This window comes from Taeniopygia guttata, chromosome 13, assembly GCF_048771995.1.
Source record: "Taeniopygia guttata chromosome 13, bTaeGut7.mat, whole genome shotgun sequence".
In the NCBI taxonomy this organism is placed as follows: domain Eukaryota; kingdom Metazoa; phylum Chordata; class Aves; order Passeriformes; family Estrildidae; genus Taeniopygia; species Taeniopygia guttata.
This window is the reverse complement of record NC_133038.1, coordinates 17,074,160-17,093,040: the sequence shown is the minus strand read 5'-3', so window position 1 is coordinate 17,093,040 and position 18,881 is coordinate 17,074,160. Positions and strand designations below refer to the sequence as shown.

At 41.4% G+C, this 18,881-nt stretch overlaps 1 protein-coding gene across 7 annotated transcripts in view; it reads right to left on the bottom strand.

Moving 5' to 3' along the window:
* The window catches only part of FBXW11 (F-box and WD repeat domain containing 11), a 66,756-nt gene that overhangs the window by 13,116 nt on the left and 34,759 nt on the right, over positions 1-18,881 (bottom strand). For all 7 annotated transcript variants that reach the window (XM_030283680.4, XM_041718890.2, XM_030283681.4 and 4 more), the window contains 3 exons: positions 9,022-9,247; positions 5,760-5,946; positions 4,832-4,922 (listed from right to left, as the gene is read on the bottom strand). In XM_030283680.4, the coding sequence (XP_030139540.1) occupies positions 4,832-4,922; positions 5,760-5,946; positions 9,022-9,247 (504 nt within the window). The remainder of the gene's footprint in view (positions 1-4,831; positions 4,923-5,759; positions 5,947-9,021; positions 9,248-18,881) is intronic.

The window sequence follows — 18,881 nt, the reverse complement described above, 5'->3', positions numbered from 1 at the left end:
GAAAGTCTTCATCTGCACTCTCCTGCCAGGAGAGATCCCAACTGGATACACCGAGCAGGGCGGACAGCAGGTATGAGGGGTGTCTATGGCTCTTACTCAGGGCTGAAGAATCCCACAGTTTATTTGTGTATTTTATGGTTCCAGACCAACACCCAGACATCCAAAACCCACTACTGTATTTTCTACAGATGCCCTCAAAAATCTTCTCTGCCTCTGAACTCGGGTTTCCCCAGTAAAAGGCAGAATAGTCTCCTGAGTACACACCCACAGTTTCTCACACTCTCCTAAAAGGTCACCAGAGCAACAGCAGCGAAGAGCTCACAAATGCTGTACAACCAACAAAATCTGGACATACAAAGGAAAGATCAAGCATTTGCCACAGCAGGAGAGCCATTTGGCAGCTGAAGTAGTGCACAAATGGATTGAAAGAAAAAAAAAGACATTTATTGAGTAAAGTACAAACAGAAAATAGTCCAAGATGTAGAGGTATAGCCAAGCCTTGACCATGCCAGAATATATTCACTGGTGCAAAGATGCACAGGGAAAAAAATGCAATTCATGTGCATTAGCAGCTGGAACATTAACTATACATTGGAAGTGTTAAGGATAATCTACTAGGAACAGGTTTTTTTTTTACCATTGGATAATATACACTGTGTTCAGCTTCTTGGCTAACAATTGCATTTTTATCCTTGTGAATGTTATTGCAGAGTAAGTGGGTTTATCTTAATCCCATAAACCAAGGAGTTTCTGTTCCCTTTGAATACACAATTCTCCTGCAGGACAAGTGAGGCAGGAAAAAGCAAAAGGAACATCCACATTTGTTACGTATGTAGGGATTTCTCCTGACGCATTAGGCCATGAAAATCCAACCCTTTGTTCTTCTCATGCTTTCCTCAAAGGGAAAAAGGAAAATCCCTCCTGACCATAGCAGAGGGAAGGCACAAGTAAATGAACTTGTGTCACCACGGTAGAGAGGGCTTAATAATTAATTCATGATAAATTAAGAGGGTCTGATAAGCAAAGACCCCCCCAGGTCCCCTTCCAAGGCTGCTCTCCAGCCCCTTTCTGTTAAAAAGCAGGAGTGCTGTGGGGCAAAGGGAAGCAGAGGAGCCAAGCCAGGGCCCCACCCCATGGCCAGGACAGCTGAAGGGGGAGTTCTGCCCTGCTCAGAGGAGAGAGCTGCAATCTGTGCCATGCACCACAAAAACTTGGTCCCTCCTGCTCCAAAGCCTCCCTTCTCCTTGGCCAGATTCATTTTTAAGAAATGCTTTTTGGAAAGTGCCTGTGGAATAAAGATTTCAAAGGCTGACTGAAAAAATTTCTAGGCATATAATGTTGACCAGATTCTCCCTACACACGCACATGAAATTTCTCCAGCATCATAATTAAAGCAGTACTAAACAAACCCATTTCCCTCAGAAATTATACCCTGCAATCTTCATAAACAACCAAGTCCCAATGCTGGCAAGGACTTAGGGCAAGAACTGACTTCTTCCCCTTTTCAAATTGTCCCAAAGCTTTAAAATTTCGATTCCAGTCCTAAAACCTGAACTTTTCCAGAAATCAGAAGAATACAGCGTGTTTATCTCATGGCCTGGCACCACATCTTTCTAAAGAATCACATCTTTTTTCTTCAGAAAACCCACATTTTTATTCTCATCTTTATTAGGTGGACCCAAGTCTCCATGGAAATGAACTGAGGGCACCCACCATGTGCCTCAAGATAAGGAGAACATTTATGAGATAAAGTCTTCTCAACTCATCACCAGAAACAGATACTTGTGCTAATCCTGAGGGGACAACACAACAGTTGGCCAAGCTTCACAAATAATACGGAAAAATTCCAGGGACTTGGGGTTCTGGAGTCAGCAGGATTAAACCTCCCAGCCTGGCACTGTGCCCGAGGACAGGGCCCCATGGCAATGGCCACCCCGCTCCAGCCAGGGGCTCTCCACAAACAAGGTCTCACACCAAGTCCAGTTTTCTAGGAAAAACCCCCAAATCCAACCCCAAAAAGGTTTTCCCTTTTAGAAAAGCTCCTAAAGAACCCTGGCAGTTCAACATGTGACTTGGAGACCAGTTTTCTAGGATAAACCCCCAAATCCAACCCCAAAAAGGTTTTCCCTTTTAAAAAAGCTCCTAAAGAACCCTGGCAGTTCAACATGTGACTTGGAGATGTTTGGAGGGACTGGACTACCTCTTGTGAAATGAAAGCTAATTAAATATTTGGCTTCACAGTGGAGGCGGGGAGTAACCATCTCTTTCCAAGAATTTGGTTTCTGATCTCTAAATGTCCTCTTATTTTCAAATGAAATGACTCCAGAAGTGACATTAATTACCTAAAATCTGCTTGGCATGAAGAAAACAGGCACTGGCACCACCACATTTCTGGAGAGGCAAGGGAAGCTCCCTCTGTCAAACCCCTGCCTGTGTTACCTTCAGCTCCCACCACTCTGGCTGCATGAACTTTTGACCCACAATGCAAGTAGAGCCCAAGGGAAAGAAATCAAATTTGCTGTTTATCATTCCTCATTTTTCCTTCCAATTGTTAATTTAGGTTAGGGATTATTTTTCAAATTCTGACAGAGAGCACATTCTGCTTTGAGCTCATCTCTGCCCACAACCCAATTTAGCACCAGCTGCAGTAAATTCCTAACTCTTACCCTTGGAAACAATCTAGCACGATTTGGTCAATCTTTGTGGTAAAATACCAAATGACAAGATTTCTGTGCTACATCAAATATATTTAACTGTATTTAAAAAAACCCATCTTTTGGATCTGTTTTTAACAACAGGTATGTAATCCTATACATGCTAATATGGCTCCCTAAACTCTGACCCTCTGACAGACACAGGAAGATCTCATTAAAGATCCAGGCAAATATTTGAAGAAAAAACATTTTGGTATTCAGAGATAAAAAATTCTTCATCACATCTAAGATGAAAGTCTTATTTAAGAGCTTCTACACATTGCTGTGAAACATGAAAGAATGGAGAAAGTACAAAACTGTGGAAGAGCAACAAAAACAGGAAGAGAAGGAAAAAGTTAATCTTAAAGCTAAGTTTGGTTGTTATTGGTACTCACTCTCTACATTTTGAACAGCGTTAAAAGTTTCTTTTGACAGCCCTTTAGGGAAGCAATTTGTGAAAAGTACTTTAAAGGGTGATTTATTTGAAAAATTCTAATAGACTTTTGGAAGTGGAAGAATTATTGGGCCCTTGACTATCAGCACAAACACCAACCCCACTCCAGGTCAAAGACCTGGGAAACAGGAATATTTCAGAGGGTTTGAAGAAATAGGCAAGCAGGGGAAAGTCTGCTGTGGCAGAAACACTCATTGCTACAATACATTTTTAAATCCTACTCTTTTCCCAGTTTCAGCTATTCAGTCTGACAATTTTTTATATTTATTATTGATATTGGGGATGAAAGAAGCACAAGGGGTTTGGGGTTTTCCTATTTGCTTCATCCTAGCAAGAAGTATTCAGTTCAGGAGCTTTGTTTCTGTGCACAGGAAAGCAAATCTACAGCAACTGAAGAACCAAACCATTAAAGAGCAGATTGGGATAATTTAAAAGCCCTCAAACACCTTCAAGGAGTCCTTCCATCTCTAATAACAACAGTGCCTACACAAATGGTCCATTAATACAAATGAGTTTCAGAAGAATAACATTGTTACAGTAATGCCAAACGGTTTTAGTGTTCTATGCAAACATTTTCATGCTGCTTTTTGCCCATTTTCTTTATAGAACTAGGCCAGAATTGAGCAGAAAGCAAGAAAATATCACACTAAAAGCTCTTAATCCCACAGACTTCTTATCAGTGCAGCATCACTCTCATTCCCTACAGGGAAAATACATCTCCCCTCCAATAACTAAGTGGATCATTCAGTTCACAAGTAAATACCAAGTTTGGTCATATTTTGCCTAGGGTGTATTTCATACTCAGTTCTTTATCTTTAAATGTCTATAAATGATGTAGCAAGGTTTATAAAAAGGTATCTGGAAAATACATTTTGGCTTCCAGGAGAAACATTTTACAGCAGGGTTCAGAGTTGAGGATAATTTTGTTTCCTGAGTGGCAAGCAGCACAAATTGCCATTTGCCATTCCACACAATGATTCCATTAGTGCACATCTGTCTTCAACATCAAAACACATTTCCCCACTAATGAATTTCAGACCAATAATTTCCAATTCTGAAATAAATCCATGACAGTCTGTGGTGCAACTTCAGAGCTTTGTGGTGAATACAGCAAACAGAGCAAGACACATTTTTTCCTGCTGGCAGAACACTGGGATGATCCTGATCTATCAGAAATATTTCAAAACCACCAAGGCAAGCCTAGCTCTGTAAACCTCAAAACAAGATAAGCAAAATTTTATATCTGAAGCTTCTTTACCACTGATGCCCCTGTGGGTTCATCATCATAGGACTGATGATTGTTCCCATCAAACTACTGGAGAGAGGAAAAATCCCCTATGAGGACCAAAGCTGTATTTACAGCAGTCAGTCACTGCTTTAGAAGTGATGAGTTGCATTTTAAATATTTGGTGTTTAAGGCATGAACCTCAGATCACCTTCTAAGTGAGTGTATCACCAGTACATTGAACATTGAGCAATACATGGAATTATCTTAGAGTAGTGTGTCCTAAACCTGCTATTTTATTAAAATCCATAGTCTCAGAAGAGTTCCAAAATTCTTTAAATGCAAAAACCAATGCACCTGCTGTGCCAAGGAGCTGCTGAGGGTGTTTTTTACTTCATCCCAAGAGCAACAGTGAAACCCATTATCTGTTCTGCAGACAGGACAGATCAGAACACCTACCTCTATATCCTGGATTATCTTTGGGTATAAGGACCTGTAAAACGAATTTGGGGGCCCATCTGTTGGTCTGTTTTTAAACAGGTACTGATCCCTAGAAAGAAGGAGAAACACAGTTTTCAATGTAGCACAAAGAATCCAAACTTCACAGGAATGCAAAGCCTGCCCAGAACAAACCCTCAGCACATATTCTCAGAAATACCTGCAAGAATTTTTAGTATCACTATTACAACCCTTGTGACTTTGCAATTTGACAAATATTTAGAATGTCCAAGGTTAAAAAGATAACAAGTGCTTTCCAGTTCTGATTTCCTGCTCCACAAGGTTTCATCCTTGTGCCATCCCCTTGCTCTGTACATGCCTTTGCTTAGGCACACCACTAGAGAGCATAGGGAAACAGGTTTCTGAGGCAGAACAGCTCTCCAGAAACTTGGGAACGACAAGAAAACTCCATTGCAACGAACAGCAAAGGTTTCTCTTTGAGAGGCTTCTACAGCCCAAGCTGCTATTTTATACTTTAGGCAAAAACAAAACAAAACAAAAACAAAACCACCACACAAACAAAACAAAACAAAACTCCAAAACCAAACCAAACAAAAAAAAAATCCAATTGTAAATACTTCACTTGAGAAAGAGCCCTGCAAATGTGCTGCCACTGTTTTTTGTGAGCTGATGGAACTGATAGTTCTCCTCACAATATAGAAATTCCAAATTTGCACAGACTCAAGCAAGAAAAAATGGCAAGAGACATGGGAGCACAAAAGGACGGGGACAAAGGCAGAGCCGAAAGGGGAGCTGGCAGCTTTGGCCTCCAGCCCCAGCAGAGATGAGGATCTCAGCGATCCCCATTTACTGAAAGCTTCCTTTGGGCAGGGCTGGCTGGGAGGGATGTGTGCAGCAGGCCAGGCAGCAGGGGAGCTCAGGCACTTACCAACCCCTCCTCTCCGAGAGCCCCTTCCAGAGCGGGTCTGTGCGTACCATCCTCTCAATGAGCTTCTTCCACAGCATCCCCTCCGAGATGACTCTCTGCCACTCCTTACACACCAGCTCTGCTGCACACAAGGATCTGGCATCGAGATAGGAAAGGATGTTTTCTGCTATGTGATCTAAGCCTTGCTCTACAAAGAAATGAAGAGCAGTCAGTGAGTGCACGGAAGAACCAAACCAGCTTTGCAAGACACTGAGAATCCGGAGCTTTGGGGCATGGCAGTAACGTGAGAACACTGCCATTGGCAGAGGCACCAGTGAGTGCACACAGAGACACCAAAACATCTCCAAGGATTTATGTTTTCCTGCCTGTTGGACCATCCTTCTGCCCAGCAGGGAGAATCAGCACAACAGGGCAGCAAAAGCAGCATGGAGAGGCCCAGGGAGGGGATTCTCCCCTGCACTCTTCTCTCCTGAAATCCCAGAGCAGGGATCACAGCTCTGGTGTCCCCAACACAAAGACATGGAACTGCTGGAGCAAGTCCAGAGAAGGCCATGGAGCAGGGAAGGTTGTGTGGAGACCTCAGAGCCCCTGCCAGTGTCTGAAAGAGCTACAGGAAGGTTCCTCTGCATCAGGAACTGGAGTGCCAGGCAATGGCTTCCCTGTCAGAAGGTAGGGTTAGATGGGATATTGGAGAGCAATTATTCCCTGTGGAAAAGTCACTGCTAAGTCTGCTCCTTATTTGAAAGGACCTGCCATTTTGCTTTCCATAAAACTCCCCTGAACCCGAGATGTTGAATAACTTAATTTTCATGAGTAACATACACTCCTTGGCCAAGCATGAAAAACATCTTTCAAACCAGGAGATGACGACCTTTTTAATTTTCCACTTTATCTCATGACAGCCCACTTTAGGCTTCAAATAGTCCTGACAAATCAAAGGAACTACTGTTATTTTTTTAGAGCATGAAGAAAGTATATTCATACAGTCCTCCACTGCACACTGAATTTCACATGGCCTTCATAAAAATGAACAGCAGCAGAAAGCAGAAACTAATACATGTGAGTCTTACTCATTTATTGATTTATTCTACATAATTTAGATAACTATAATAAGTCTAGTGGTCCTGTCCTTCGTGTCTGTGCTTTAGACCTGATACTATGATGTTAATTAGGGTAAATATTTCAGTTGACATCTCTTTTGGATGTAGCAATTTAAACCTGTGAGCTTCTGCTAGCAGTAAAAATCTCAAGAATAGATTTGATATCAGATAATATGCAGGACTAAGCTTAAGACACATTAAGGCCTGAAATAGCTGCATAGACCTATTTTACATCAAATGACAGGGATTTGTTTTAGAAAATTTCTGAAATAGGTACTAAAACCTTTCCATTTTCTGGAGTAAAATGAATTTGACATCTATTGGTAGACTTTTCAAAGGAAAGTATGACACCCATCCCTTATGCCTCTACAGAGTCTTTACAGTTTACAGAAAGTGGTGGAAAAGAGCTGCTGTTGATTAGAGGGAGCAGCTGAAGGTTTGGTTGAGTTTCAATAATAAATTCAAACAATTAAAATTCACAAGGATTTCAAAGGTCTGTGTATAAATATCACTTTGTATGAAAATGAAACCCAAATGTGGGATGTCAACTCTCTAAATGGGATCAACATTAGATACAAAACAGTCACTTAGATCATACCACAGTTACCACTCTGTCACTGAAAACAAGGGAAGTCAGATTCCATCAACTCTTTTTCCATTTTTCCTACATTCTCACAGGTGTAAAATTGGTCAGGACAGTGAGCAAAAACTACTCCTGTTTACAACAAAAGAATTCGACTTCTTTAAGACAAGCAAAGTCATATTTTAAAAACGCACCATCCTGAGTTGGAAGGGACCCACAAGGATCATCAGCTCCAACTCCTGGCCCTACATAGCATGACCCCAAAAATCCCTTTATATTCCTGAGAGGGATACTCCAGCTCTCCTTTTATGTGACTGCAGCCCAACACAGGATTGATTTCCATCAGCTGGGATTAAGTTCCTGGGTAAATTTAGATAGATGTTCTTTGCATGCCACAGCACCTTCAAGGAAGGCTGAATATGGGAACAATTCCCAGTATTCACACTGGGGACAAGCAACAGAAGTTGTAAAGATGTATTTTGGTATATACAAATGTGGTGTAAACAAGTGTCACATTACAAAGCTCCCAAAATTTTCTTAAGCAGAAATATATAACATGAAAGATCTGTATAATTCTGTATCAGCCTTGAGGTATAAAAGCAAACAAAATAAAATTTTAGTTGAAGATCAGACTTGCACATGAAGGGTCTGGAGAGTCAGTCCTAGGAGGAGCAGCTGATTTGGAATTTTAGGATTTAGCTTTTAGGTTTTGCATGTCCCCTTTCACCCTCAGTGTTCAGAACTGTCCTGGCATTCCTGGGACAAACCCACAGGCTGCTCACACACTGCAGCGTGAAGGTGTGCCAGTGGGCTGCCAGGGGTACACAGAACACACTGACCACTTACCCAGGCTGATTTCCCACTCTGCAAACAATGTCCACACTTTTCCCTTCCCAAGAGTCATATGCATCACTGCCCCCAGCAACAAGAATCCAGAGATACAATTTCTTCCAAAAATTAATTGAAAAATAAATACAACTTTACCACCAGATAACAACCTAGGGATTCTATATATCCACTATTGCTGCTCTGCATTTTTGTAAAAAAAAAAGTCATAGAGCAAGTGTAAAAACAGATTTCCTATCTGAACATATCTACACAGGCAGACACCTGTGGGTGTCAGAAGAGGTTGTGAGTAACTGAAAGGAGGAATCAGGGCTGGACAACACAAGAAAAATCCACAAGTGTTTTTGCTCTCAGGTCAGCAACAAGATTAGACAAACCAGATGCGCTCATCTAAGCAGAAACTCAGAACAACATTAACATGTAAGAGTTCCTAAACTAAAATATCTCTGCAGTAGCATTTGCCGTATGAAAAAGGAGTTCAGACCAAAGCTTGCAGATACACAACTTCTGTGACAACTCAGCTCCAATTCCAGCACAAATTCTTCGGGATACACCAGTCCAACTGTTTTAACATGGAACAACACTGGCATCCAGTGGCCAACTCAATTAATCACAGAAGGCATTCAGCAGGGAATGAGCAGCACCAGCTCTCCAAGGGACAATGGGAATGCAGAGGATGCTGCCAAGGGGCCGCACACCCAGAGCAGCCCCGTGCTCCCTGCCCTGGGTTTACCTGGCAGCGCAGTGATGAAGTCCCGCTGTAACATGGGCTTCAGGTAGGAGTTAATATGTCCATGCTGATAGTGACACATCCGGGAAATGAGGTGTTCCACAAATTCCACTTGATCTGATTCAGACCACTGGTCAAAGTATTTTATACACAAGTCTTTTTCCTTTTCGTAGTTTCCTTCCGATGGTCTTTTTCTTGAGACAATCACAGATGAAGTTCCATTACTTATCTGGGGTTGGAAAAGGAACATTACTTATATGTTAGTATACATTTAAATATTGGTATTTATATATAAACTATAGGAACAGCTTAATAAAATCTCTCTCAAGGAAGAACATGTAAGAAGATGCAAAGAAATAATCAAAACTAAATTTTAAAACACATTCTTCAAGCAATTAGTTACATCAGATGAAATTCAAAGACTTTTCAAAGTCTTTCACAGACTTTGCTCCAAAATTACTTCTTACACTGAAAGTCTTGAATTCTTCCTTTACACCTCTTACCACTTAAACTATAAGGGATATACCTTACCAGCTCAAAGCAGTGGTTTCTGGGCACATTGCAATTTGTCTCCACAAATGTTTTGCTCAGATTCTGGCAGTTAAAATAAGAATTCGAGACCCTCATGTCAGTGTTGCACTGATTGTCCATAAATAAAAACTGAGAATCAAAGGCTTGGTTTGTTTTTGCAGGGCAGCTCCTGTCAATGTTTGGGATGTACACATGAATGAAACATAAATTTTAAGGAATTTAGAGATTTTAGAAGAGCTAAGATTTTAGTTAGAGATAAGCCTAATTAGAGTTAATTAAAACAAATTAATAGGCCCTGATAAAGTTAAGAGTTTGTAGTTAACTAATAATTGATTTCTTGTCAACACGATGTTTGGTTAGCTGGGTTTATAATGAAGAATAGAGAAACTGACAAACAGCTTTTAGGAACATAAGACAGTCTCCTCTGCCTCCTCTGTTCCAAAACCAATTGAAAACAAGGAATGGGAATTCTACCAAGAGTTCATTTGTCATATCTGCATTGAAAAGGTAGAAAGGTCACAATGAGGAAGACTTCATTTACTTCCTCATTTTGGGACCCCTCACCATGAAAGGGTCACCGACCCATTTCAAGGGACAAACTACACATGCTGAATGGCTTTTGGAGTGATCAGCATACGAAGTGAGGAATGGGATGTACCAAAATGATGCCTATGTATTTGTATTTTGGGTATTCAATACTTGTATGGATAAAAGGGCTCTGTAATCACTTGGAAGGGGAGGTGTGGATTTGGGAGCTATCCCCCACGCCGCCCAGCCTCACACTAAAAGTACCTTTCTAACTTTAAACTGTTAGAGAGATTTTGTCCATCACAGTTGGATATCGGTACTAGATCAATATCCATATTTTTTTAATAAATCATGAACACATCATTAAAATCCTAGGAGCTTCAGCTGCACATTGGGATGGCTCTCTTAGTGGAGACAGCAGCTGTGGTGCTGTGGATTTGGATTGGAGCAGGGGTGGCTCTGGTCTCAGTTTGTAATTTAAAAGGTGCACTTTAGTAATCCATAATTTGGGTGGCTAGTCTGAATTTTTGGGATGCGAATGGTCCCGCTGTGACAATTTGGGTTGTGGCCCCAAGCGCTGTATGTGTGTGTATTGTAACCAGATCCGTGTTTCTTTGATAAGTTTGTGATTTTGTGTTTGGGTATTGTATTTGTTGTGGTTTGCAAGAGTTTGTGTCGTGAGCATTATAATTTGTGTGATTTGGCGTGTGTTATTGATTTTTTGTAAGTGTTTTTAGGAGTTTTGTGAGGTTAAAGTTGTAAGAGATTTGTGAAATTGCTGTTTGCTTTGTAGAGGAACACTGACTTTTTGGGAAAGCGGACTGATTTAAAGTATTTGCATTGTGCTTAGATTGTGTGTGAGCCTAGACAGCATGCGCTTTTGGCTGTAAAAATTTTATTTGATACGTTGTTGGATGAAAAGGCTTTGTGAGTTACATTTGCTTATTTTATAGTTAGAAGGTGAAGTGAAAAGCCTTAACTATTCCTGAGACAGTCCTGGTGATTAGGAGGTTATTTGTTTCCCGGGTAACCAGAGGGGAATCCAGGCTTTGTAGCCTCGGGATACATTTTCCAACTGCCTGGAAAACCCCAAGTGTTTGTTGGTAGCTCACCTCCGTCTGTGCTGTGCTTCGCTTCGGCTGAAGTTTGTGTGATTTTAATAAGACCTTATTAAAACTCTTCTTGAATGTGTTTGGGATCGTGAAAAAAACCCTGGCTTTTTTTTCTTTTTTTTTGTGAGCATAAACTATTAGTGTTTAGAGTCAGGTCCTCCCGAGAAAAGAGAAACCTGGTTTTGCAGCGGTGAATACGCAGCTGAACTCTGTGTTTTGTAACATTTTTAATCAAAGGGTGAGAGAAATTTGGTCAGCAATCTGAAAAGCTTCGGAAGGGGTTATAGCAGTGATTCACACAGCTTTCAGTGCAGCGTGGAGTCGTGAAATTTCTGTCGAAACTCGACTGGTACTTCACAAGATTCCCATTTGTCCTTTGTTTACAGCCCCACAGGAGATACGCTGCACACTCGCTACAGTGTATGAAAAGTTGCTTACAGTTTTTAAACGAATTTTAACAGTAATATACCCGGAGCAAAACATAACAGAGGATTTGATTTAATGGGTGATTAATAACCTGCAATTTAAGTAGAATACTTAACAATTTAATGAGGGGTTTTTTCCCCTTTTCCTTTTGTATAACAAGTTTTTCCTTAACAGCTGCTGCTCTGAACCCTTTTAGAAGGACTGCTAACATTTTTTAGAGAAAAGAAGAATATTATTTAACAAGTTGCTTTATCCCTTTTCTTTGCTAGCATAGCTATATGACCAGGACCGGGAGACACAGGAATTGAGAGCCTGGTTCAGGGGTATTCCCCTGCCCAAATAAAGATTGCTGCTGTAATCCGTGGATTGTATTTTGGTGTGTAGTCTGTCAGGACCCGTGGGCCCGAAAAGGGTACAGGTGGCTAATACCTAAGACTGGAATTTGTGCTTTCTGTTGTACAAAGCAACAAGAGGCTCCCCAGAAAGTTATACGAATTTTGTTGGCAACTAACTGGTCAAGAGGTCCCTGGTAGCAGTAAAATATGTGAGTTGTTGGAAAACAGAGTTTCAGGAACCTCGAAGAACCAGTGGAAATTCTTAAGAGTTGAGTGTGGCCAGCATATTTTTGTACCAGAAGAATACCAGGTAAAGCTTAAGAACTGAGATAAGATCAAAAGACGTTTTGAAAAGAAAAAACCCTGAACATGGGGGCAAATGAGAGCAAAGAGATTCCCAGAGGAACCCCTTTAGGGTGTATCTTAACACACTGGAAAGCGCTGGTGGGCTATGGTGGTAGTGAAACTAAAAGGGAACTTGTTAAATTTTCTACACAGTGGTGGCCACTCTATAGACTTGATGGGGGGTTGAAATGGCCAGCAAATGGTACACTAGACTATGAGACTTTATTACAGTTAATGCTTTTCCTTAGGCGTGAACAAAAGTGGCAAGAAGTGACTTATGCTGATATGTTTTTCAGTCTTCAAAATCACCCTGAGTGGCAAAGGGATTGTGGGATTAGGCCACCGTCTGATCCACTAGTACTGGACTGGGAAAAGATCAATGTGCATTTTGCAGGAAATTTGGACACTGGAAGAACCAGTGCCCAGAACGTAGAAGGGGTGATGAACAGAGAAAAAGCGACCAGGGGAGAAGAAGGGTGGTTGCTCATGCAAAGGAGGACTGAGGAGGACCGGAGGGCCCTACCCTAGGGGACCCTCTGGTTATAGTTAAACTAGGGAATAAAGAAAAGGAAGTGGAATTTTTAGTGGACACAGGGGCAACATTTTCAGTGTTGAATAGGGCCCTAATACCTCTAAGAAATTATTATGTTATGGTAAAGGGGGCTACTGGCCAATCTGAAAGAGCATAGTTTTGCAAACCATTAAAGTATAAATTGGGAAAGCAATGGGGAATTCACCGGTTTTTATATATGCCTAATGCTCCATCTGCACTTTTGGGCAGCGATCTGCTAGAGCAGCTGGATGCAAAATAATATTTAAAAATGGAGAAATTAGCTTGGAGGTAAAGGACCATCAATACATGGAGTTGTTAAGCCTAATGTTAATAACCAAAGAAATTGAGACTGTAAAGTGAAGAAGAGAAAAACTTCAAGAAAATAATGGATCAAGTATTCCCTGGGGTATGGGCTTCTAATATACCAGGGAGAGCAAAGAGTGCATTACCCATATAAACCAAGCTTAACGAAGGGAAACAAGCAGTGAGGGTTAAACAATATCCCCTGAAGAAAGAAGACAGAGAAGGGATTAGCCCAATTATAGAAATTTTTTTGCAAATAGGACTGTTAAAAGAGTGTCAATCTGATTTTAATACTCCCATTTTGCCAGTAAAGAAGCCCGATGGGTCATACAGGTTAGTAAAGATCTAAGGGCTGTTAACAGAGTAGCTGAAGACTTGTATCCAATAGTTGCTAACCCTTATACCTTGTTAACTCGTTTAACACCTGAACTAACCTGGTTTACCGTTTTAGATTTAAAGGAGGCTTTCCTTTGCCTCCCTCTCCACAAAGCCAGCCAGAAAATTTTTACATTTGATTTGGAGAACCCCAAAAGTGGACAGAGGAACCAGCTCACATGGTGTGTATTACCACAGGGATACAAGAACTCTCCTACTATATTTGGGGAACAGCTTGCCAAGGATTTAGAATCTTGGGAACCTCCACCAGGAGAAGGACAGTTGCTTCAGTATGTGGATGATCTCCTAATAGCCACCCAGACCCAGGAAACATGTGTGGATTGGACGGTAAGCCTCCTAAACTTTTTGGGGCTGCAGGGGTATCGAGTATCCCAGAAGAAAGCCCAGATGGTGAGGCAAACAGTCATTTACCTGGGTTATGAACTGAGTGCTGGACAAAGGACCTTGGGCCAGGATTGCAAAGAAGCAACATGTCAGACCCCGAGACCTCAGACAGTGAAAGAACTGAGAACCTTTTTAGGCATGACAGGGTGGTGCAGACTATGGATTTATAACTATGGGTTACTTGTTAAACCTCTGTATGCCCTGATCACAGAAGAGAGCAGAGATCTCCAGTGGACAAAGGAAGCAATCCAAGCCTTCGACCAACTAAAGAAGGCTCTCATGTCAGCTCCAGCCTTAGGACTTCCAGATGTGAGTAAACCATTCTTCTTGTTTTCCCATGAAAAACAAGGGATCGCCTTGGGAATACTAGCACAGAACTTAGGCCCGTACCGGAGAGCAGTGGCTTATCTCTCCAAACAGCTGGATACGGCAGCTAAAGGATGGCCAGGGTGTCTCAGAGCCATTGCAGCAGTGGCAGTGAACATCCAAGAAGCACGCAAATTCACCCTGGGCCAGAAGATGACTGTGCTAGTATCTCACACAGTGTCTGCAGTCCTTGAGGCAAAAGGGGGACATTGGCTCTCTCCACAGAGGTTTCTGAAGTACCAAGCTATACTAGTGGAACAGGATGATGTTGAAATTGTGGTAACTAACATTGTGAATCCAGCTCCTTTCTCAGCGGGGGTATGGGAGAACCAGTGATCCATGACTGTCTGGAGACCATTGAAGCCACCTACTCCAGCCGTCCAGATCTGAAGGCCATCCCACTCGAAGGTGCTGAGACTTGGTTTACTGATGGAAGCAGCTATGTCATCAGTGGAAAAAGGCATGCTGGGTATGCGGTTACCACAAGCAGAGAGGTAATAGAGTCTGGACCGTTATCAGCAAACACCTCTGCACAGAAGGGCGAAATAATCGCCTTAACTCGAGCCTTAGAGTTGGCAAAAGAAGAGAGATTAACATTTACACAGACTCAAGGTATGCATTCGGGGTGGTTCATGTACATGGAGCCATTTGGAAAGAGATAAAACTGTAGAATTCGCAAGGGAAGAATATTAAACATGCACAAGAAATACTGAGACTACTAGATGCAGTGCAGCTACCTGAGAAGGTAGCCATCATGCACATTAAAGCACACCAAAAAGTGAGCTCTGAATTGGAAAAAGGAAATATGCTGGCAGACAGAGAGGCAAAAGACGCAGCCAAAGGTGAGGTATTTGAGGAGACAGTAGAAGCAACATTAATCCCAGATGGAAAGATTTCTATTGAAGGTAAGCCTGTGTACAATAAAAAGGATAAGAAACTTATTAAGGCAGAGAAAGCGAATTTTAATCAAGAAGGATGGGCTATAACAGAGGAAGGGAGACTTATAGTGCCTTCCTATTTGTTGTGGTCAGTAGTGCAAAAAGAACATGAAAAAACACAGTGGGGAGTAGATGCCCTGCATAACCATCTGAAAGGAAAAATTATAGCTAGAAAACTACAGGGCACAATAATACAAGTAACTCGTCAGTGTAGTCTTTGCCTCCGAACTAATCCTAAAAACATCCCAAGGCCTAAAGTTGGACAAATTGGGAAAGGTTGTGGACCTGGGCAGCAGTGGCAAATCGATTTTACAGAATTACCTAGGAAGGGGGGATATCGTTATCTCCTAGTATTGACTGATACCTTTTCGGGTTGGCCAGAAGCCTTTTCTACTAGGACTGCTAAAGCACGAGAGGTAACCAAAGCACTGTTGCAAGAAATAATACCGAGGTTTGGAGTTCCAGCCACCATATCCTGAGATAGAGGGCCGCATTTTATCTCCAAAATTGTGCAACAAATTAGCCATCACCTGGGGATAGATTGGGAGTTACATACCCCATATCATCCTCAATCGAGTGGCCAAGTGGAAAAGATGAATCATTTGATTAAACAATAAATTGTGAGATTGGGACAAGAGGCAAACCTACCTTGGCCCCAAGCTCTCCCATTAGCATTATTGCAAATTAGGACAAAACCAAGGACAAAATAAAAATTGAGCCCCTTTGAAATATTATATGGGAGACCATATGCAGTTCAAGAAGGAACCACACTGACACAAGTAAGGGAGGAAACCCTACATAAGTATACGGTAGCCTGAAATAAACAATTGAGGGAAATTGAAAAATATGTGGCTGGAGGTCAAACCAGAGAATTAGATGGATCAGTACACGATGTGCAACCTGGGGATTATGTATATGTTAAGTTTTTTGCAGAAGAAAGCCTGGAACCACAGTGGGAAGGACCCTACCTAGTGCTCCTCACTATCTTTACTGCAATCAAGATCAAAGAACAGAAAGCCTGGATCCATCACTCCCGAGTGAAGAAAGTTCCTGAGGGAGTCTGGAAAGTGACACCAGGTGACAATGAGCTGAGGCTGAAGCTCACCTGGAACAGCAAATAAATGGACCTATAGAAATTATGGACATGATGGAGAAGGTCGTAACTATTATCACTATTGCCACAGTTGTAACAGGAGCCAATACAATACCACACAAGTACAACGTAACTGGAATATATCAGTGTCAAGGAAGGGCCTATGATCCCCACTCTCGTAGGGCCCTGAATGAGATTATAAAGGTTACAAATGCACGTTTGTGGGAAGGGAGAAATGTTTGGGGATGTAACTATGCATTTGTGCAAGATGGGTTCCATGAGGCTTACCAACCACCCATGAAACTCATTCGGATTAGCCCTGAATGCTGGGACAAATGTTTAAGTAAATGTTCTGAGTTTAGATTAAAACTAGAGGGATGTGCAATAAGAGGGTATGATCTTGATTTTAATATCACTCAAGTGTAATATCATAAGAACAGGACTAGAACTACCCCACCAACACAAAAGAAAGCTGTTACTACCCCAAGGCCATTTATCCCAAAAATAGAAGAGCAGCCTATAGTTCCTATAACTACTAGAATTGGGCTGTATACTATTAAGAAAATGGGAATCCAAAGACTGCTGGTCAATCCGGAATGGTCTCTGAAGCGAGTAGAAATGGGAATACAGGTAAATGCTTCAGATGTCCGGCCAGAGCACGCCCCATTTCTCAGAAATCCTTTCATGGACTGGACCACTTGGCTTCAAAAATGAATGTCCTCTAACTTTAAGAGTAAAAGAGATCTCACTGGGCTGCTAGGGACTGGACTAGGAGTGCTAAATACCACAGATTCAGAAGTACTGATGAATAAACTAACAACAGTCGGGAACGACTTGGTTAAATTACAGCGACCTCTACAATCTTCCCTACTAGCACTGGGTGACAACCATTGAAAGTTATCCAAAGTATCACCAGGGTGGGAGAACGCTGAAGAGCAAGACCATGAATTAATAATTAATGCATTAGGCACAGCTAGCGAAAATGTTTCACTAGCTCTTGGGTGTACCCAAGCACAACTGTGGATGCAGTCAGTAGCTGCTGCAGTGATCAGAGAAGGCGGGGAGGGAATATTCCCTGCTGAACTCCGTAAAATTGTTTGGGATAGTGCATCTGATATAGAAAGGGAACTACAAGCTTGGTGGACTTTGGCCAATTTCACTTATAACCCTATGACAAGTAAAGTAACAGCCTTTGTCTTAACAATACATAATGCATCAGTGAGCTTAATACATCCTATAGTGCCCCTAGGATTAAACCATGAGGGGACTGTGTTATATCCTTCTGAACATAGAACATGGGCACGAGAAATCAGAGGAAAGTGGCAAACCATCAATCTAGAGCCCTGTTCTATGAGGAGACAACTTGGGTACATATGTGAGGGGCCATTAGAAAGTAATAAAGATACATGTTTAGATACGGACCAAAGCATTTGCCACTTTGAAACGCATTCAGGTAACCGAACAACTTTGCTTGTATATGTAGGACAAGGTTGTGTCTGTCTCAGAACAGCATGCCCCACCATAATGATAGACAATCTAAGCATGAATGAGACTCAGTTCAATCTATGTGTCTGTAACTTTGTCAAAATTCAGGGATGTGACTTCTCATATCAGGCACCTATAGTATCACACCAGTATATAAAAGCCAATTTAATTACTGTACAAGAAATAGTGCCTGTGCCCATAGGAATGAATTTTACCTTAGTTGCTCAGCTCAGGAACTGAGAGAAATTTTGAAAGTGATTAGAGACGCAGGGAAAAAGACTTTAATCATTATACACTGTGACACAGAGACCATCAAAGGAGTTTTTAAGCGATTTGAGGAACACTTGTCTCATCACTGGTGGGATGTGCTCTTTGGATGGTCACCAACAGCAACCGGCATACTTAATACTTTAATTCATCCTATCATTGTGTTGCTTATTTTAGTTAGTAAAAGCTTGATTTTGTCTGTTGTGATACTTGTTTGGAATTGGAAAATGATACGACGAGTGACGGCGCAAACCTCATTATCGAAAGCATATGGTTTAGTCTTGAGAGACACGAGACATATGTCTTGGGTAGATGAAGAAAGATCTATATATTGAGTAAAAGAATTTACTCGTTGCAAAGAAGTGGAGAATGAAACATAAATTTTAAGGAATTTAGAGATTTTAGAAGAGCTAAGATTTTAGTTAGGGATAAGCCTTATGAGAGTTAATTAAAACAAATTAATAGGCCCTGATAAAGTTAAGAGTTTGTAGTTAACTAATAATTGATTGCTTGTCAACACGATGTTTAGTTAGCTGGGTTTATAATGAAGAATAAAGAAACTGACAAATAGCTTTTAGGAACATAAGACAGTCTCCTCTGCCTCCTCTGTTCCAAAACCAATTGAAAACAAGGAATGGGAGTTCTACCAAGAGTTCATTTGTCACATTTGCATTGAAAAGGTAGAAAGGTCACAACGAGGAAGACTTCATTTACTTCCTCATTTTGGGACCCCTCCCCATGAAAGGGTCACCGACCCATTTGAAGGAGCAAACTACACATGCTGAATGGCTTTTGAAATGA